Source organism: Talpa occidentalis, unplaced genomic scaffold (assembly GCF_014898055.3).
Source record: "Talpa occidentalis isolate TD23 unplaced genomic scaffold, MPIMG_talOcc4v2.1 talOcc4.10, whole genome shotgun sequence".
In the NCBI taxonomy this organism is placed as follows: Eukaryota; Metazoa; Chordata; class Mammalia; order Eulipotyphla; family Talpidae; genus Talpa; species Talpa occidentalis.
Genome location: NW_023600993.1, coordinates 88,160,791 through 88,181,397, shown reverse-complemented (window position 1 = coordinate 88,181,397; position 20,607 = coordinate 88,160,791). Strand labels below are relative to the sequence as shown.

Sequence of the window (20,607 nt, the reverse complement as noted above, 5' to 3'; positions counted from 1 at the left end):
TTGAAGTGCCTTCCTTTTTCCATCGCCACAGAAACTAGGAGCTTGTAGTGCTGTCTGAGATTCTCCCTGACACCGTTCCCCTCCTCCAGAAGGGGGAGACCAGCCTTCACAAGAGAAGTGAGAACTCTGGCTTCTTCGTGGTCACCTACAACCCTGACTTTCTGTTTCTCTTTGTATTTCTGCCTCAGATATTCTCCCAGGAGTACATCAACCTCTTGCTGTCCATGTATTTCTTCGTGCTGGGAATCCTGGCCCTGTCCCACACCATCAGGTCAGATGGCATCTCCGCAACCTTTGAAGCAGCTTTCTCGGGAGCCAGTACAGGGTCTTGGATGAGAACATGCCTTTTGGCATCATTCAGAGCTGGGTTTGAATCCTGGCTGGAAAACCAAGGGAATCTTTCCCCTTATCACTTTGTGAGTGGCCTAGGACGACAACCAGGCCACAGTTTCCTTACGGGGCGTGAGAGGAGTACCCAGTGGGCCTTTCCCTGACACAACTGTTGTTCACAAGCAGCTTTTCCCACAACCATGAGGTGGGAAGGACCCCATGGGGTGGGAAAGACCTCATGGTTGTGGGAAAAGCTGCTTGTGAACAGCAGTTGTGTCACTTGTCTGCCTCCGACCTGGCCTTGCAGCCTGCTGCAGCCAGCCCTAAGCCAGGCTCCTCACAGGTAGTCTTAGTTCATAATGAGAGCGAGGCAGTGGAGTGAGAAGCTAGCAGTGTGGCCTCTGGAATTTGGCTGTCAGACTTTAATTCCAGATCCTGACATGCACTAGCCCTGATTTTATGCAAGTTACTTATATCTCTCTGGCCTCAGTTTCCCCATCTACACATGGAGGAAAATATATAGAACCTTCCTCATGGGTCATGTGGAAACTAACTTTTGGTATAGTATCTGGCACTTAATGTGTTAATGCTTACTTCCTATGTTGACCTGATAACTTTACAAGGTTAGCTTTTGCTGTTAATCCTGTTACCTTTGGAAACTAGTGCAGAGAGGTTAGGAACTTTGCTAGGATAACACAGCTAATAAACAGCAGAGCCAAGATTCAAAGCCAGGCCTTTGTGGCCCCAGAGACCATCCTCTTACCATAGCCCCCTGCTAAGATTGCCACATGCTTGTGTTGTTCAGGAGGATGAACCATCTAGACCAGCAGTCCCTAGGGGGGCCTGCTATTGTTCTTTTAGACAGACCAGTTTTCCATTGTGTAAACATTTGGCATCCCTGGTCCTGCTTAGCAAATGGCAGTTGCGTCCTCAGCCCTGCCACTAGCTTGTGACTACAAAAGTGTCCCAACATGCTTCTGTCTGGCCCCTTGAGGTGGCTTCAGCTGAGAACCAGTGATAGACCATCATGTGGCCAGCAGGCCTGGGAATGTTCCCGGAAAGAAGGAACACAGCTTGAACTCAGCTGTGCGAGACAGGAAACCTGGGAGAGGTACAAGGAGGGAGAAGCCAGCCAAGTAAAAAGGTGAAAACAGCAGTCATCCAAAACCTCACTACCAGAGACAGTCACAGATTCCCAAAGGGTCTACACACGTGGAAGACACAGCGGGGTCCCCAGAACACTCAAAGAAAAAGCTAGAGAGACAGACAGCGGGATCTGCTCGCAACAGGCAGTGACGGCCAGGGCAAGTGTGGCCTCCCTCCTCTGGCCACACTGGTGGGTCAGTGAGGGAGTCAAATTTGTTAGCAGTTGAAATTCATTGTGTGCCACAGACCAGCGCAGCGGTAGACTGGCAAGGCCGTCCCAGGGATGTGAAACTCATGCAGGATGGTCAAGGATTCAGCGCATAAATGACAGACAGACACACTTCAAGAGTGAAGATCTGAATGTAATGTGCTCAAAATCATTATACACTTTTATACTTTTTTAACAATGGATGATTTCATACAAGTTAATTTTTTTTTCAGCATGAGATGTTTAGTCATACATAAGACATTTACTTCATCATTCAGGTACATGTGATCGATGTTCCATGGCATGGTACACTAAACAATCGCAAGGTTCTGATTACAGGAATCTAAATCTACACAATTATTTTTGATTACACAGAACAGCATTCTTTAAGGTAGCTTTTCTTGTTTTGTTTCCAAGACCACAATTATCAGAAAGCATTAATATTTAACTACTGCTACATTTTACTTTTAGTGATCACGAACAATATATTCTCTACGTAAGCATTTTAATTTTTGTGTATTGACTCATGTGAGAAGTATTATGATTATTCCGAAACTACTTTTACCACATGCTATTTTCTTCATCATGCATTTCCTGAAACTGATTTTACACATATATAGAAAAAGTAAAGTAGGTAAGAAAATAGTATAATTATAGACTGGTTGCTATGTTGCTTCTTATGCAGGAACAATGACCAACTGGTTAATAGTTAAACCGTTTTGTTGGTGACTCCATCAGGCAGCAGCCATGTTCTCAGCCAAAAGAAGGGGTTTTTTACTGCGGGTTTAACACCTGGATTGGGCTTACAGGCCTTTAGCCATTTGTCTGATTTGATCGCCAAAGATTATCATAATGAAGCCCCTCGGGGACTGCGCCTGTCTTAGGTCGTCAGGAGTCGCAGACATACGGCTGGCCAGTGCCTTCTTTAGTCTGCCCCCGATCTTACCCGTCATTGACTGTCCAGTCCAGCGCACAGGGGAAGGGGGTCTTATTCACTCAGATGTACTATGCGTCTGAGTGAAAGCCTCCCTCTTTCCAGTAAGTTCACTGGCGTTCAGCGGCAGAGGCTGCCGCAATTGTGAGTCAAGTGGCCGGTCCAAGGCCACACAACTGGCACTTGCGCTCTTTTCTTTTGACTGAGTTCAGTGTTTTCTACAACTACACCGTCACTTCACTGGCCACACTCCCACACTGTCTGGAGGGTGGGGTACTTCTTCTCCAGCCCCCCAGCCTAAAAAAAGGCAGGCTTGGAGAACTGGGCCTAGCAGGATGGTGGCGCCCTTCCCCAAAGGACAGACCTCCTTTCCTGATGGGCTTCGGGCCAGTCCCAGGCACTGCGCCCTGCATTTCCCATGCTAATTAGGATCTCCCAACTCTAGCCCACCCCACCTGGCAAGAGCCTGAGGCCTCCAGGCTCCCCACAGCCCAGCCACACCTCAGAATGAAAAAGCCCAATAGCCTTCGAAAACCCCCAGGGGCTGTGTGCTGAGAGGCCGAGGAATCACTTTCTCTCACTGCCCCCCAGGGAGCAAGCCACCCACTTGCCTGAGCAGGGTTCTGGAACCTGTAGTGTTTTGACACCAGAGATACTTTTTTCTCTTTTGGAACAATCACTGAGAAGCAGGGTTCCAAATTTCTCATGTTTTAACCAAGAAACAGTTGTTTCAGGCAATTCATAATTTTTACTGATAGAAATTATGAACACAAAATAGAGCCGACAGCAGCTAAAACTGCGCATGGTGAAATTTGTTAGCAACTGAGATTTAACAAGAATCCTTTCCTTGATAAGACTTAGAGCACAACATATGATCTAGGAAAGTCAGTCCTTGTAAAAATAATGACTAGTCCTGGGCAAAGGGTGCTCGCCATACAGGGTCAAAGCTAGTCTCTGAAAAATTTGATATGAACCAAACTCTGGGATGAATGAAATCATTATTGTAAAATTTACATGGAAAAGAGCTAAATCCGGTAAAAACAATTTTAGTGAAAAAGGAAGGGGTGCATAACCTCATCGTTAGAATTTTGGTAAGCTGTTCATGCCCACATAGAGTCGGGATCCAAACAGTAATGTCTGAAAGTTCAAGACGGGGCCAATAAAGCTCAGCGGCTCCATCACCGGGGTTCATAGCTCAGAGGAGCACAGAGGGTTTGAGCAGGTCTGTCAGACTCCACGGCCAGCATTCTTTCCAACTTTGGCAGAAGTGAAGAGGAAAAGAGCTTACAGAGGCTGGCCTGGCCGGCCACTCCCAGGGGTCAGTGCGATTGGCCGTCTCCTGAGGATTGGCAAAGGGGAGACCTGCTGAAAGAGCTGAGCCCCAGACTGCATCAGCGCCCCTGCAGCAGCGGTGGTGGCAGGTTCTCACAGAAGGTCTTCACCTCCCCACCACCTCCACCCACCTCGGGCCTTTCTGGGGAGAAACCGCAGCCTGAGGCTCCAGGAGAAGGCGAGCCAAAGCCTGCCCTCACCTTGCATAGTCCCCAAATCCTTCTTGCTAAGGGTACCTCAGATTGCTTTGCCACCTCTGAGCTCATGCCCTACTCAGCTGACCTTTAGAGAAAGAAAGGCCAAACTCTGCCACCCGGGAGGAGGCAGCCACATCGGACATGGCTGACCCTCGGACTCATTGCTGACCCGCTCACTTCTACACCCAGGGGAGAGGGGCACCAGCATGTGCTTTCCCAGAAGCAGCAACCTTTAGTATTTCGTTTTAAGATTTTTTTATTTTTATACAAAAGCTGGGGTACAGGCCAGAGGTGCAGGAGGGTGAGAGAATTCACCAGAGACAGAGGGGAGAGCAGAGCAGGCAGACTGATGAAGTACACTGCTGAGGGGAGCAGCGGGCGAGACAGGAGAGGTCTGCTGCGCCATGTGGGATTCTCGCCGGCCGGCCGGCCGGGATCAAACACATACTGCAGAGGCTGCAGACAGCTTCACAGTGTGGTGCTCAACCCGCTGCACCACCAGGGAGGCTCAGCAACCTTTAGTTTTGATGTGAGCCATCAAGGGCCAGAAAGAACCTCTATCTGCTACAGAAGTCTACATTCAGAGCTGCTCAGCATTTACATGCCGTCCCCCTCGGTAGGGCAAAGGTTTGAGACAGGCCCCCTCCCTCAAGTCCAGCCAGGTTGCCTGGACTTGGTCCTGCGTTAGCCAGCTGCCCCTCTTTTCTCAGGATAACAAAGACATCAGTAGAAACTTTCAACTTGAAATGAAAGCTACTGTTAAGCTTAATGGCTGCCAAGTATTCACTTAATTCTCTTTTTTTTTTTTTTAACTTTTTTTTTTTAAGATTTATTTATTTATTTATACAAGCACTGGGTATAGTCAGAAGCGTGGGAGGGTGAGAGAACTCACCAGAGCCAGAGCGGGGAGCAGAGCAGGCAGAAGGACCGAAGTACACTGCTGAGGGGAGCAGCGGGCGGCAAGAGAGGTCTGCGCGCCATGCGGGACCCTCCTCCGGTGGCCGGGGAGCAGCCGGGGATCGAACCGGCACCGCAGAGGTTGCGGGCAGCTTCGCAACCCAGTGCTCAACCGCAGCGCCACCGGGGAGGCCCCACTTAATTCTCTTAATTACCCTATGAGAAAGATTGTTGTGTTCCAAATAAGGAAACAGTTGCACAGAGCAGCTAAGTAAGTTTCCCAGGGTCACTCAGCTAGTAAGTGACAGATCCAGGATTTGATTTGAACCTAGGAAGTCTGACTGCAGAGTCCATACTCTTCATCACTATACTCTGCTGGTTGAGGAGCTAAATTTCAAAGTCCTGAGGAAGAGACAGGATGGCATGAACTCCTCAGGCCTTCTCTCTCTCTCTGTACACACACAGTGACTTCAGACTTCATCAAAACTGATGTAGTATACTGGGTTGGAAGTAGCATCAAGTAGAAGCCCATGCCTGTCCCCTCTCATCACACAGCCCTCTCGTCTATGGGAGGCATTGACTGACAAGCAGAAACAGGCCCAGAGATAGTTGACTCCACATCTTCTTTCCCCAAGGCCGAAGGTCTTAGCCTGTATTCCCCTGCCCTGGGTTCCTCTTGGCCTGTCTCTGTTTACCTACCAGAGGGAGCATCTTTCTGGATTTCCCCACTTCATTAGTCATTGTCATACTCATCTAGTGTTGCCAGATGCTCTGGAGTTCAGCCTCTGGATAAGGACAATAGATGATGGAAGCTCAGAGTTCTTCTATCCCTGCTGTGAGTCCTCTGCTGAGCTAAGCTCCCCTGCCTTCTCTCACAGCTTCACAGCAGTGGTATTATCCCCACTAGCTGTGGACACCAAGCCACTCAAGTGACCCTCCAGGGCCACAGGGTTGGTGTATGGCAGAGCAGGCTTCAGGGCTGGGCTACCCAAGCTTGTGGTCACTCTGCAACACTGCTGCCCCAGGACCAGACTGAGCCAAGGGACCCCTGATTTACTAATCTTGCTCTGAAGGTGCAAGAAAAAAAGTCTCCTTTCCTTGACTGACAGGGAAGGAGAGTATCAGAGAGAATGCTTCCAGAGACGACCATGAGGCCATCCTGAGCCAGGGAGGCCTTGTGGAACGAGTGAATGTGGGGTGCTCCCATCTTAGGGCTGTGATTTATCTGGCTGATCAGGTCTGGCAAACATGTACAAGCCTCAGGCCTAGTAAGTCCTGGGATGGGTAGTGATGACCATCAGGTTATCTGCCTTGATGGATCCAGCAGGGTATACAGGAACAGTGCATTCTTGACAGCTCTTGGGCAGTACATGGACCAGACTTGGGTATCCTTTGCTCTCCTCAAAACTGCATTTTACATGAAATCTAACTGTCTCTGCTTTGTGTTTCTTGGGTGCTGACCAAGAGGCAGTGTAGATGCCTGGGCATCCAGACACGGGGTTTGAGTCTTAGCTCAGATCCTGACTCCCTCTGTGGCTCTGGGCTGTCACTTGCCCCCTGAGCACCTGTTTGCACACCTATAGAAGAGGGACAGCAGCACCTGCCTACCAGGGCGGCTGTGAGGGTGTCAGGAGGGGACAGCTCTCAATGCCTCTTGGGGGCTCTGTTGCCAACCTGCTTTTTCTTTCCTTCCAGCCCCTTCATGAATAAGTTCTTTCCAGCCAACTTCCCATATCGACAGTACCAGCTGCTCTTCACTCAGGGCTCCGGGGAGAACAAGGAAGGTCAGTGCCACCCCCGCCCCAGGTGTGCCCTGGTGTCTCCCAGTTCCATTCGACTGACAGGGAAGGTGGGCTCTGGGACCACTCTGCCGGGGTCACCTCCCAGCTCTGCTGTGGCCTAAATGGGGGACTCCGGGCAAATTCCTTTACCTCTCTGTGCAGAGAGGGGGCGGGGTGGGGGCGGGTGTTGAGGATTGTTTTTGATTCGGTAAAATGCGAATTACCTAGCACCTCCCTCACTGGCTTCTTGTCAGGATTGCTAGTGAGCGCTCGGTAGGCAGCCTTCAGCACCCTGCCTGCCTTGTAAAAAAGGACTCAGAAAGGGGGTTCTTGTAGCTATTTTAACATGTCTGTTTTTAGAGTGAGTGCTCTCCTCCCTGGGACTTGAAAATGAGGTTCTGTGGCTCTTGAAAATGCAAACTATGGGGAATTAGGGAAAGTCCTTTGGGGGTTAGTTAGGGCACAGGCTCCAGTGCTGTAATAAATGCATTATAAACGGCTTGGCCAAGTGGCAGGGACAGTGATGTGTCTCTTAACGACCAGGCCGTGTTCTGAGAAAAATGCGGTAGGCAGCCTCATCACGGGACTGTCCTCAAGGGTGCTGGCTCACACCTAGATGGTGCAGCCGTCGCTGACAGGAAAAAGCCTGGACTTGCCGCACTCTCTCTCACTGCCGCCCAGCACATTCTCCCTGTCCCCAGAAAGCAGCGATTTTGTATGATGGCTAAGCGTGTACCACACAGTCTGTCTCATGCCCCGCCACATGCAGTGGCCCGCAGGCCCATAGGGATGCACCATCCCTCTACAGCCCAGCCAGAGGGAGAGGCAGCTCTGCCATGGCCCATGTAGCTGCAGGGGGCCTAGAAAATGTGCTGTGACCTGGCCTTGTGTCCAGTTAAAAATCACCAGAGAGCTGTTACCACAGAGGAGAGGACAGAAACTGGCGCCAACCAGTCTACCCCTCCCTGAAATCTGAAAGAAACAACTGTCCTCTGTGAGCCACCTGTCCCAGCTTCCTTATGAGAAACTGGGAAGCAGTGGAGACTGGCTCTGACACGGACTGGCTGCTCAGGGCTCCCTGCCCAGCGGCCTCAGCGCTGCCTCCTGCTTTTTCTCCAGGGCCTTGGCCTCTTTCCTTCCTCCTTCTCCTCCTCCTCCATGGGTGTCACTGGGCTGCCAGCAGCCTTCTTGACCTCTATGGTGGCAGCAGAAAGGTTCCCCAGTGAGCTGGGACCTTGCTAAAGGCCTGGGTCTGGTGGCAGCCAGCATCAACTGAGCATTCCTGGGTGCCAGGCACTTTGCTGAGCGCTTTGTCAGGACCATCTCACATGTGCCCCCCCCAGCAGCCCTGTGACGGAGGTGCCATGAACCCCTTGTTAGAGATGAGAAAACGGTCTTCCCCGATGGTCGCCCACCTACAAGTGCAGAGTCTGCGTTTCCAGTCCCACTCTCCTGAGCCAGAACTGCGTTCTCTCTGGGCCTCTGTTGTCCTTTTCTAGGAAATCGGAGGGGTTGGGGTGGTTCCAGTGAGCACCCCAGCCTGTGGGCCTCTGACAGTGCCCACAGCCATGCCCTCCTCCGTCCAGGGGCTGACAGGTGGGAGGGGCAGCCCCGCCCCGGGGAGTGGACTTACCCGGCCTCTCTGCCCAGAGATCATCAATTATGAGTTTGACACCAAGGACCTGGTGTGCCTGGGCCTGAGCAGCATCGTTGGTGTCTGGTACCTGCTGCGGAAGGTAAGTAGCCAGTGCCAGGAGGAGCAAGAGGGAGGACAGGGCGTGCACGGCGGCTGGTCTCACTCCCACCTTCCCCAGCACTGGATCGCCAACAATCTCTTTGGCCTGGCCTTCTCCCTTAACGGGGTAGAGCTTCTGCATCTGAACAATGTCAGCACTGGCTGCATCCTGCTGGGCGGACTCTTCATCTACGATGTGTTCTGGGTGAGTCAGGCGGGGACACAAAGAAGGGTGTCTGGCTGCCAACCCCCTTGCCTTCCAGTACCCTGCACCCACCACCCCCGCCCCCGTCTCTTGGGCCCAAGAGGCAGTTATCTGATGAGGGGCACCTGCCTTGGCCTGACAGCACACCCCAGAGCAGGTGCCTCTCATCTCTGACAAAAGCAGATTCCACCGCTTGCTGAGACTCTCCTGGCCGCTGCCTCCCAGCCACCCTCGGGGCTCCTTCAGGTGGCCCCAGCAGGGGTGTCACTCAATTCTACATCACCCCAGAGACCAGCTGAGACTCAGCAGTTCAGGCAGTGTAGTAGATAGCACACTGGCGCCTGAGGTCAGGGGCGTGTTAGCAGCTGCTCTGTCTACACAGCTGGGCTGGGGGACCAGCCACACTCATCAGCCCTACCCTCCCTTTCCAGGCCTCAGGCTGCCTCTCCCCTTTAGTATGCAGTGCTGGAGGACTTGTTCTCTTCAAAGGGGCAGAGCCCTGGACAAACGGGAAGCTTGGCTAGAGCCTTCCTCTGCCCTTTCACACTCCTTCAAATTGACCCTCTTTGTTGCCCACAACCTGGAACCCTGGAAAGTATCCCACTGACCAGTATCACTGGCTGCCTCACCTTCGCTTCACCTCTGCTCTGGGTCCCTCCCACCTCCACCCCACCCCCTGCCCTGCAGCTCTCAGGCTGCAGCATGCAAAGCCCAAAGATAGCCATTCCTTCCCACCGCCCTCTCCTCCTTCCAGACACCTCTCTCCTCTTCTAGGTATTTGGCACCAACGTGATGGTGACAGTGGCCAAGTCCTTTGAGGCACCAATAAAATGTAAGAGACTTCCCCCACTGCCCGGCTGTGTGTCCCCTCGGCCCCTGCTTTGGTCATACCTTGTCTTCTCCCTGCTTTGGCTTGAATAAACCTCTGGGGCCTGACCCACGAGTCAGGCACGTTCACCACTGGGGAGACGGAGGGTCGGCAGGACGGCGTCTGGGTCTCTGCCCTCCCTAGTGCCTAGGGGCAGAGTATTTGAATTGCCAGCCCCCCACAGTTGAAGTGAGGTCAGTTCTCCAGAGCGACAGGACAGATGCTGGGCAAGCCAGAACAGTTAGTCCCCGCATGCTTTGATGGATGAACCCAGCCAAGAGGTCAGGAAAAGCATTCCTGGGTCAGAAAGGATGACTATACATTCACGAGGCCTGCAGGAGCAGTATGGGCTTTTGAAAGAGTACAGCTTCAGCTGAGGGCTGGAGGCAGGAAGATGATGGAGGACCCTGGGAGCAGATTCAGGGAGGGAAGAAGCATGAAAGAGACAAGATTTGGGGAGGACGAGTTGCCAGGAAGCTTGTAAGGCTCTGAATAGGGAAATCATATTGTGGTATTGGTTTCTGGTGTGTGGAACCTGGTTTTCTGGGTTGGGGAGAAGCCGTCTTACTTCTAGTGCAAGGAGTGGCGCTCAGAGGCAGAGTGTTCATGTGCACACATGCTGAAGTCAGGCCACCTGCACTTCAAACCCAGATCTGACATCTCTTGGCTGTGTGGCCTTAAGGAGGAGACTTGCCCTCTCCTGATTTCCTGATTTCCTCAGCTGCCACTCAGAATTGAACGGTACAGCATGGAGAGGATCAAGTGAGGATGTCTGTAGATGACTGTATAGTGAACGTGTACAGTCAAAGCAGGAAGAATTGAGCAGGGAAGGCCTCTGTGTACCATGGAAGCACAAGCTTACCTCCAACGCACTCCGGCTTCCATGCCATTGGCCAAAACCAGGTCACGTGACCACGCCTAGTGGTCACAGGGGTAGGGGGTCAGGAATCTGGATTGTTCTAATTGTCTTAGCCTTGCACCAATACTGGATCCATCACCAGGGAAGGGTGCTCCACACAGTCAGGACTAGGGTAGTAAAGAATGTATGGTGTAGCTGCTGTGTGCAGATCACTAATCCTCACCACACCCTATAGCGTCCGATCTTTTGTACCCATTTCACAGGTGAGAGAACTAAGGCACAGAGAAGTTAAGGCACAGCCAGAGCCAGGATTCAGACCCACTCAGCCTGACTCTGAAGCCCACATGTAACTGCTCTTCTACTTGCAAAGCCTTATGAGTGAAACCTTACAATAACTGGGCACAGGGGGAAGGGTTTCTCTCAGTCTGCATTTATTCAGTCAAGCCAGCCAATTGGATTTCTGAGTGAGGGGCTTAGCGCAAGGAATTTGCAAGGGTGGATCCCTTGGCAGATCCAGAAACAGTCCCAGCTCCCCCTGCTTCAGAACAAAGGCTATTGTCCATACCCATGTTGCAGGGAGAACCCATGTTGCTGATTAGATGTTGGGAATACATGGACTCTTTTATGTGCTGTGCTGTGCTGTGAGGTTGATCCCTTTTAACTTAAGTGTTCCATGGCCAGAAAGGTCATTGAAATTGTGTGTGTGGTGTGTTAGTTATAACTCCACAAAGGCATTAAACTTTGGCCTAGATGATCCTGGATTCTTCCCCACTCTAATCAGCTGTGGTTCCAGATGGAGACCTTGCCCTTCATCCAGTCTGCGTTCTCTCTCCCCTCCTCCCCTCCCACAGATGCCAGTGTGAGACTCATGCAAGGAGGTGGGGGCTGGGAGTGGAAGGGACGTGGGTCCTGACTGACTCCTCGCATCTCTACCCCTCCCTCCCCCCCCCCCCCCCCCCCCCGCAGTGGTGTTTCCTCAGGATCTGCTGGAGAAGGGCCTGGAAGCAGACAACTTTGCCATGTTGGGACTTGGAGATATCGTCATTCCAGGTGACCAGGCTGGGGTGGGGGCCGAGTCACAAGGGGTAGAGAGGGTATTGCCTGGGTAGAGGAGGAATGCTATGAAACCACCAGCCTTACCCCTTGAGAAAGAGGGGTGAGGGGTTAGGCAGGTGACTGCACACCCCCAGCCCCCAGTCAGCTGAGGGTTTGGTAAAGAACTGCAGGTGTGCGGCAGGCCCTGAGCTGGACACAGGGAGGACAGCAGAGAGCAGGACAGTCTTCACAGAGCTTCTGATTTGGTTGAACAGAGGTTGTTTAGTTACAAAGTACCTGTTTAATGACAGACTGAAACACTCTGAAAAAGCATATCCGTGACCATCACGAAGGAACCTGACCCTCAAACGCCTGCATGCGTCCTTGCACTTCCAGTGTGTACTGGCATTGCACATGGGCTTGACCCACCACACTCCCCTTGCTGCTCCTCTCTCCAGTGCCAGGAGGCTCCAGGGAGAATGCCTGTGTGTGGACCTGGCCTCATGGGGTCATGGCCTCTACAGTCTTGGCTGAGGGACATGTGACCCATGCACGGTACACGAGCTGGCCTCTGACCCATGGCTCCATGTGGGTGCCGGTTAGTGTACCTGCGGTTATAAGCTCGAGTGCCCCTGAATGCAGGCCCAATGGTAGGCATACATCTCTGAGGGCTGTGACCTTGTCTTGTTGCAGGGCACCAGTGGCCTAAACTGCCAGGCAAGAGACTAAGAGCAAAGCTGAGTGGCCACTTAAGGCAGGTGAAGTGGCTGAGGCTTGGATGTTGTACACCTGCAGATCTGGGCCTGGTCACACCCAAAGGGCATGAGTCCCAAAAGCTCAAAAGAGGCCTGGTGCTTGCTTAAAAGCTTTTTAAAAACTTTTATTTTTTTTTAAGATTTATTTAATTATTTATACAAGCACTGGGTACAGTCAGAAGCGCGGGAGGGTGAGAAAATTCACCAGAGCCAGAGCGGAGAGCAAAACAGGCAGACTGACAAAGTACACTGCTGAGGGGAGCAGCGGGCAGCAAGATAGGTCTGCGCGCCATGTAGGACCCTCGCCCAGCAGCCAGGGATTGAACCAGCGCTGCAGAGGCTGCAGGCAGCTTCGCAGCCCAGAGCTCAACTGCTGTGCCACTGAGGGAGGCCATTAAAAAACTTTTAAATAAAACTCCAAAGTTTAAAAACTTTGGAAAATTAAAAGCCAAATTGCTTTCCACTGTAGGAAGTTGTTGCAGTTCTCTCAGTAACCTGGCTGGCACAGGTGCTTCTGTTGTGATGCTTTCATGTTGTCCCACATGTGGAGACAAAGCAGTGGTTCAAAGAGAAGAGACTTCTATAAACACCCACTATAAGCAGCAGGGCCACAGCGCAGACCAGGACTGTCTGACTAAAAAGAAAAAGTTTGCACAGTCAGAATGAACTGTACTCTCTGCAGTAATAGGAAGCTACAGACCATGCATTTGTGACCCAGGCACACACCTGTGTGTGCCAGGCTTCATGCCAGGTGCATTTTGTACATTGTCCTAGCAGCCTGGTGAAGTAGAGGGTATTTCCATTTCACAGATGAGGAAACAGCTTCACAAAGACTTGCCTGAGGTCTGGGGCACGTGGGCGTACGGTCTTGGGCCCAGGTGTTCCCATGCGCTGTGGCTTGGTGAGGCAGGGAGACTTGCTTCCCCAGGAAGAGGCACCGCCATCAGGAGGGAGAAGTTGAGTTCCATAAAGCACTGGGCTCTGTGTGGACAGAGTCGGTCACAGGCCCCCACACAGACCTCCCTACGTCCTCCCTCACTGGTCGTGCCTCCAGGCTTGAGGCATGCCGGGGACGTCTCTGCGTGTGTCTGTGCACAACACGTCCAGCTGATTCTGTCAGTGGTCACCGTGAGTGTAAGTCAGTTACATGCTCAGAGCCCTGGTGATGTTTTTCAAAGGATGGTTTGCAGGCTTTGTTCCAAGAATCAGCTGTGTTAATAGGAGTGAAAACTGCAGCCAACTCCGACCCCCGGGTTAGTTGGAAAATTCAGCCACCAGAGGGCGCTGAGCCCTTGGCTTTGGGGGAAAGGCTTCATTTGCCACCTACACTGCTCGTTGGCCACCTCTGTCCACCCACTTACACAGCTTTCGCTAGTATGTTGCCTTCTGAAGCTTTCTGACCAGAATGTTTCCATCCTTGAGAGTCTGCTCTGGACTGAATGAGATTCAGCCCTCGCCCTGTCTGAGCTTCTGAACCGCAGGGACACAGACACTCAGGCTAATGTGTGTGTGCGCGCCACATACAGAGCCGGGGCTGGCTGGCTGTGGTTCAGGAGCTCCCAGGCTTCTTGGGTGTCTGGGCTGGGCTTTGCAGTGTGACTAGGAGTGCGGTCAGTAAGCAGCGTAAACCAGGCTCTCCTGAGCCCCAGTGGCAGAGTTTCCTCATAGTCAGCTTCTTGTCCTCCCTCTGGACAAGCAGCCACCGTGGGGACCTTTTCAAAACCTGTTGCGGTGATTCTCCTGCTTAGAACGCTTCATGTATGCCCTTCCTCTCAGGATAAAGACCCCATGCTCCCCAACTAGTCCATTCCCTGCATCTCCTGCTCTGGGCTGCAAGCTTATTAGTGCCTTGACCCCTGCACGCTCTTTCCTCAGGACTTCTGCATACATTGTTCCATTTTCCTGACATTGTCATGTCCTCAAAAAAGCCTCCTTTCTCTTCCTCCAAGCCTCCCTCCCCAAACCTGGGTCTCATCCCCTGATCACCTTCCCATGACTCTGGAAGCATCTTTTCAGTTATCCTATGTTGATTTTCAGGACTGTCTGCTTGGCATGTCTGTCCTGTGCCCCTGTGGCTGAGCTCCATGAAAGCCGTGATTTTTGCTTTGCCCCTCTAGTACTTAGCAGACCCTCAATAAACATTTGGTTGGAAGGACCCAGTGTGACACAGTATGGTGCCATGGCAATGTGGCCCCAGGCCAAAGCACCTGGTAGTAAAGAAAGGGCATTTCTGCTGGCAGTTGGTAATGTTGGCCATGCCCTTGACCCCGGTGATTGCTCCATCACAGGGAACACCAAGTTGCCGGCCCTGTTGCCTATTTAGTTCACTGTTTGCTCTTCTCTGTCTCCAAGCCCTCCTGAGACACTCACTTCCCTGCCACCCTCTAACCCTGGCTTTCTCCCTGCAGGCATCTTCATTGCCTTACTGCTGCGTTTTGACATCAGGTAAGTGACTTAGCTGCCCAAACCTTCAGGCTCCCCCTAGGAGGAGCCTTCCCCAGGCAGAGGTTCTCGGTTCTCAGGAGCCTAGAGGACGTAACTCAGGAGACCAGATCCTCCATCCCACAACACCCAGAGCAATTCTGATTTTATCTGCTTTTGAGATTCTAAGTGTTCAAAGAGTCTGCTGCCAAAAAAAAAAACCCAAGGAATCCCAGACCAAGAGATTTAAACCCAGATATCCTGAAGGTGCCCCTAGTGCTTTTTCACAGTATGACCTTGACAAGTGACTCAACCTTTTAGGGGTTTCCCATCCTGAAGCTAGTGGTTAGCAGACCCCAGAATTACCAAGACCAGCTGGACACCATGGTGCACAGGCTGGCTCAGGAAATCCAGTTGCTGTTGCAGTCGTCATGGTTACCGTGCTGTCAGCCCAGGGTCAGGTCACTGTGTCCCAGCTGCTCTAGCTCTTCCCCGCCCTCTCCTTTTTTCAGTCCACTGTAGAATGTGGGAACAGGGAGAGGGAAAGGGGCCAACTTGCACCACCACCTAAAACAGAAAAGGTGTCAAGAGTTAACACCTGGACAGCTGGGCCTGCCGCCAGCAGGTGGCGCTCAGTCATCCCATCCCAGCTGGAGGACTTGCGTGTGCGCTTAGTCTCGAAGGGGGTTATGAATGTTCCTTAACCTCTTGAGCCATAACTGCAAAAATGGTGATAGTGTTGACAGAAGTCATGAGAAACTCAGCACCAGAGTCACTGAAACCCAGCCGACATGTGCAGCTTCACTTTTGCCACTCATCCGTTAGGTGGTTTGCATAGTGCCATTGCACCTGTAGACACGCTTACAGGCAGCCTTGGAAGGAAGCTGCTCACTTTGTGAGGACTCTGTGCCAGTCAGCTCTCCCGCTGTCCACAAGAGCCCCCATTCCGTTTGCTGGAGACGCAGCTTAAGCTGCCAGCAGCTTCAGAGGCACAATCACATTCCCGGTCTGGACTTGCAGGATAAGCAAGACCTTCAGGGCTGGTTCCAGAATCTGCACTGCATTCCCCAAAGTGTCACAATAGGGCAGCTCTCAATGTGCTTGCAGCTCCAGGCTGGAAGCAGCCAGGGCAAGGAGAGAGGGGTTCAAGAGTACATTCAAACACACAATTGGGGCCAATATTAGAGAGCCTGCCCACCTCCAGACTATAGTCACCCCATGTAGCCTCCAGCTTCTCCCCAGGTTCCCTCCGATGCTGCTGCAGTGCCTGCGTCTAACCTCCTCTTTCTCCCCATGCCTTCCCCGAAGCTTGAAGAAGAACACCCACACCTACTTCTACACCAGCTTTGCAGCCTACATCTTTGGCCTGGGCCTTACCATCTTCATCATGCACATCTTCAAGCATGCCCAGGTGAGCGGGGCTGTGGTCAGTGTGTCAGGGGTGCTTCCAAGTGACAGGGATTGCACACAACTTGTCCTATATATGAGCAATCCAGAGCTAGGGCTACCCGTTGGTCGCAAGCAAGTTCTTGACCCTGTTTGCCTTTCTTATTCTTGTAGGATTGCTGCCCCTGCTCTCGGCAGCTTATGCATGTTAATGGCAAGAAGGAGCCATGCCTGTTGCCTTCATCAGGAAGGGAAACCTTTCCCAGAGCCCTCTTAGCAGATTTATGCCCATTCATGGGCCAGATCAGTATTACATAGTTCCAGCTGCAGGAATTCTAAGAAAGAGAAAATAGGGTTTCTCTGCCTTGGTAGTGGCAGCCAGATAGAGCGGGATTGGGTGGGGATGGGTGTTTCAGCCCAGTTCCTGCCCTACCAGATGAGTGATAGGCTTTTGGGGCCCCAGCTCCCTGAGCAGACCTCCACCAAGATGGGTAATAAGCTGCCACAGAGTGCACCAAGGTGGGATAGGGCTGGGACAGGCATGGACTGGAGGGGAAAGGCTGGGGGGAACAGGAGAGCACACAGGATTACTCTGCTGGAATTAGTAAGAGGACTTCCCGAATGCCGGGCCCGGCGCAGTACTTCTTGAGGGTCCTGGTGAGCCAGGAGCAAACAAGCCCAGGTGCCACAGGCAGGTACGTGTGGTGCAGAGCCAAACTTGTGTCGTATGAAAACCAAGCCCAGGTGCTACACCCCCAGCCATGGGAAAGGCCGTGTGGAGTGAAAGCCAGGAGAGCCCCAGTGTGCATGTGGGTGCCACCATCTGCCCCCTGGGGCTCTGGGTGGTTGCTGAAGTTACGCTTGGTAATCCTCAGCAATTAATGAAAACAGAAAATGGGGATAAATAGCAGCAGCCCCCTTGGAGTTGTTCGGGAGTTCAGAGAGCTAACTTAAGTGCTCAAAACTATGTCTGGCGCAATAGTATTAGCTGTGATTGTTGCTGTTGTGCCCTCCTCTCCCGCACCTCCCCCGCAGGCCCGGGATGCCTAGGAGCCAGCTTTGATGAGCACAAGAGGAGTTTGTTGTGCAGTTACTCTAAGCCAGGCACTGTGCAAAACCGCTCATTAGCTCCTTTCATATGTAATAATGTTTCTAGATCTATAGTGTCTGAATTGGAGCCTTTCCTCTAATGTCATTTGTTACAATATTGATGGGAAACACTGCAGGAAATGAAATTATTCAAGGCCCTGGTTTCATTATACATTGTTTCACTTAAAGTCATGGTTTTTAAAGACCCTATCCAGGATCTTAAGTGAAGACCTACCATACTAGTATTATTTTACAGAAGGCCCAAGGTCCCCTAGCTCATAGCTGGAGAGACCAAAGCCACCTCATTCACTTCTGCATCACAAAGCCTCAGGGGCTCTGCAAGCTGAGAATAGCTTGCACCTGGCAAGGAGGATCGAGGCTCTGGATTGGAGGGCCAATTTGCAGGCTTCTTGGAGGGTTAGTCCAAGTCCAAAGCCATTCCCCCAGCGGCCACCAGGTGGCAGACTTGCCTTCGGCCTTGGCTAGACTCAGAAGAGGCCCCCTCTGGGAGCTCTCACCCGCTGGTGCAGAGGCAGGAGGGGTGGTCCTCTCTATGAGGACACTGCAACCCAGAGAGAGGGAGACTTCACCGAGTTGCACAGTAGCCAGCCGCTCTCCCCAGACAGCCGAGTGCGAAACTCTCAGAAAGGAAAGGGAATCCAAGACACAGGACTGCTCCATAAGGTCCTTCGTCCTCTACAAGGCACATCCAGTGCTGGCAGTTCCCTAGAGAGGAGTCACCCCTACCTGCATGGCCTGCAATATATGTAGCCTCTCAAAAACCAAGTCGGGGGTCTAGTAACTTTCTTCAAAGGTCCTTAGAGATGATGAGATGTCTTCCTTGTCCAGAGGGAGCGGGAAACCCAGAGATGAAACCTGGAAACTGGGGGTGAGTCCCAGCAGAGCCAGCTACCAGCAGGGGGACCCAGCAAGTGCTTGGTACACAGCACCCATGTGATCGTCATCCTCATTACAACAGCATCTCCTGGGGCACTTGTTAGAAATGCAAGCTTCCAGTCCAGACGGGGGCCAACAGTGTCTCTGGGAGTAAGATCCACCCAGGAGGGTGCAGGTCATCCTCATTACAACAGCATCTCCTGGGGCACTTGTTAGAAATGCAAGCTTCCAGTCCAGACGGGGGCCAACAGTGTCTCTGGGAGTAAGATCCACCCAGGAGGGTGCAGGTTTGCACCTGATGTTCCAGGTGATTGGGACGCAGTGCACCCTGAAAGCCCTGCATATCTGAGTTTCTGTGGGTGTCCCGTGTTCCCTCCCAGGGAGGGATAGCCCTGGTATGGGAGTCACGCATGCCTCTCTTGAGCCCATGCTCTGAACCTGGGTAGGCACTCTCTGTCCCTGTCAAGCCCAGGAAAGGTTTGGGGTGATGGGCAGAACCCTGGGAGGGTGACCTCCCAGCATTGCCTCACCAGCCTGTGTCCTCTTGCAGCCTGCCCTCCTGTACCTGGTCCCCGCCTGCATTGGCTTCCCTGTCCTGGTGGCACTGGCCAAGGGAGAAGTCACAGAGATGTTCAGGTAAGGCAGGGCAGGGGCCACCGTCTGCGTGGCACGGTGCACCTGCAGGCAGCTAGCGAGGCCTGCCTGGGCTGTTTGTGCGTGTCTCCAGGGGAACGTTGTTCCCACCGCCAGCTCCACCCGCTGCCCTTTCCGCCAGCATGTGGGTACTTGGCTGTGGGCACCAACGGGAGCTTTTCCATGGACTGGGACCCAGGGTGGGGCAAGGCCATGGATCTCTAGGCAGCCCAGATACCCAGATGCCAGCTGGGTCTTGAGATGGGAATGGATGGTGAAGATTTGTCTCTGGGTTGCCGCTCTGTCAAGAGCCTTGGCTTCCCACCCCGATGGCCAGCACAGACCTTGGCATGTCCTTTCCCTCCCCGGTGTCAGTTTTCACATGTGAGTAATAGGAGAGAAATATTGTGCTAGAAAGTGCCCTGGGTTAGAAGTGTCAGCCCCGTTGGGCCACCTGCGTGGCTGTAGCCTAGTGGGCTGTATCCCTTGCACACATACCCCTTCCCCACAGCACATGCACACCTGCCACACCCTGTGCACAGCCCCACCCATACCCCAAGGCCTGCGTGACTCTGACAGGTGTCGAGGCCTGGCACCACCGACCCCGCCTGCTGGGGAACCAGAAATAGCTGCCAACTGTGATTGAAGCTGCCCACTCGGGGGCCATCCACCCAGCTCCACCTGCCTGGCCTCCGAGTTGTCCCTCGAGTGCCTGCCAGGCCCTTCTGTGCACCTGGCTGCCTGCAGGGGAACCTGTGACTCACCCTCCCCCGTACCTGCCTCTGCCCTCCCTGCCCTGCCTAGAAGCCCCAGGCTCCAACCTGCCTGCCATATCTCCTGGCCTGGCAAAGCCCTGTGGACTCTGAGGCAAGGCTGGGGGGGTGAAGTTGGGGCCAGATCTGGGAGAGCAGGGGGGCAGGGGTGGGATCTAATTCCTGAATCCAGCACCTACGCTCACCCTGACTCTCATCCAGTCTCAGCCCTGCCCCCCACCCCTTAGGGGCCTTCCCCAGACTACTGTGTCCTCTTTGGTCAGCTCTGGACACTGAGACCAAAACCGAGGTGCTTGGTTTCCCTGAATGTTCTGCTGTATAAGCGCTCAGGAGGGCCATAGGCTGAGGTGAGAAGCAGGGGATTCTCTTCTCTCTCTCTCCGTCTCTCCCTAGTTCTCCACCTTTATCCTTTGTCTTCCTTTTCTCTTTATTGATGCTCCCTTGATTGATTTATTTATTTTTAAGTAGGTCACACATTCTCATGGTCCAAAATCCCATAGCTGAGATGGACAGCACCCCCGTGGCCCAGCCACCGCAGAGGCCCGCCCTGTCACTAGCCCTTCCGAGGTGCGTGCACGCACATTCTCGCGCAGGTGGCGGCGTTCTTGGCGCATCCGGCATCCGGCATCTGGCCCGCGCGCCCGCAGTGTGTCTCGGTGCTGTTTGCGCGGCAGCGCTTGCACATCCACAGCGTCCTTGTTCTTTTGCACAGCTGCGGCGACCCCTGTGTCTAGACGCCTCTTTTCTTTTTCATTCTCCAAGTAGCACTAGCTTCTTTCCACAAAGCCTGCAAGCACGGAGGTAGATCAGAGTCAGACACAGTTGTGCTCCCTGCTCCTTGGAAGAGAAGTTTCTGTCCTCCCTTAGTCTTTTCCTCTCCATCTTTTTTTTTCCTGTCTGTCTGTCTGTCTCTTACGCAGCTACGAGTCCTCGGCCGAAATCCTGCCTCATACCCCGAGGCTCACCCACTTCCCCACAGTCTCGGGCTCCCCAGCCAGCCTGGCCGACTCCATGCAGCAGAAGCTAGCTGGCCCTCGCCGCCGGCGCCCGCAGAATCCCAGCGCCATGTAATACCCAGTGGGTGCCCACCTGCCCGCTTCCCCCCTCTGTCCCGGGGCCCAAGGTA

The 20,607-nt window shown here is 53.0% G+C and overlaps 1 protein-coding gene across 2 annotated transcripts in view; it reads left to right on the top strand.

The window, feature by feature from the left end:
• The window catches only part of HM13 (histocompatibility minor 13), a 42,956-nt gene that overhangs the window by 21,089 nt on the left and 1,260 nt on the right, over positions 1–20,607 (top strand). Inside the window, exons 3-12 of one of the 2 annotated variants that reach the window (XM_037497375.2) lie at positions 189–271; positions 6,740–6,828; positions 8,476–8,561; positions 8,640–8,765; positions 9,540–9,597; positions 11,459–11,542; positions 14,691–14,727; positions 16,012–16,114; positions 18,626–18,711; positions 20,402–20,548. In XM_037497375.2, the coding sequence (XP_037353272.1) occupies positions 189–271; positions 6,740–6,828; positions 8,476–8,561; positions 8,640–8,765; positions 9,540–9,597; positions 11,459–11,542; positions 14,691–14,727; positions 16,012–16,114; positions 18,626–18,711; positions 20,402–20,548 (899 nt within the window). The remainder of the gene's footprint in view (positions 1–188; positions 272–6,739; positions 6,829–8,475; positions 8,562–8,639; positions 8,766–9,539; positions 9,598–11,458; positions 11,543–14,690; positions 14,728–16,011; positions 16,115–18,625; positions 18,712–20,401; positions 20,549–20,607) is intronic. The other variant, XM_037497368.2, reaches the window with a different exon arrangement.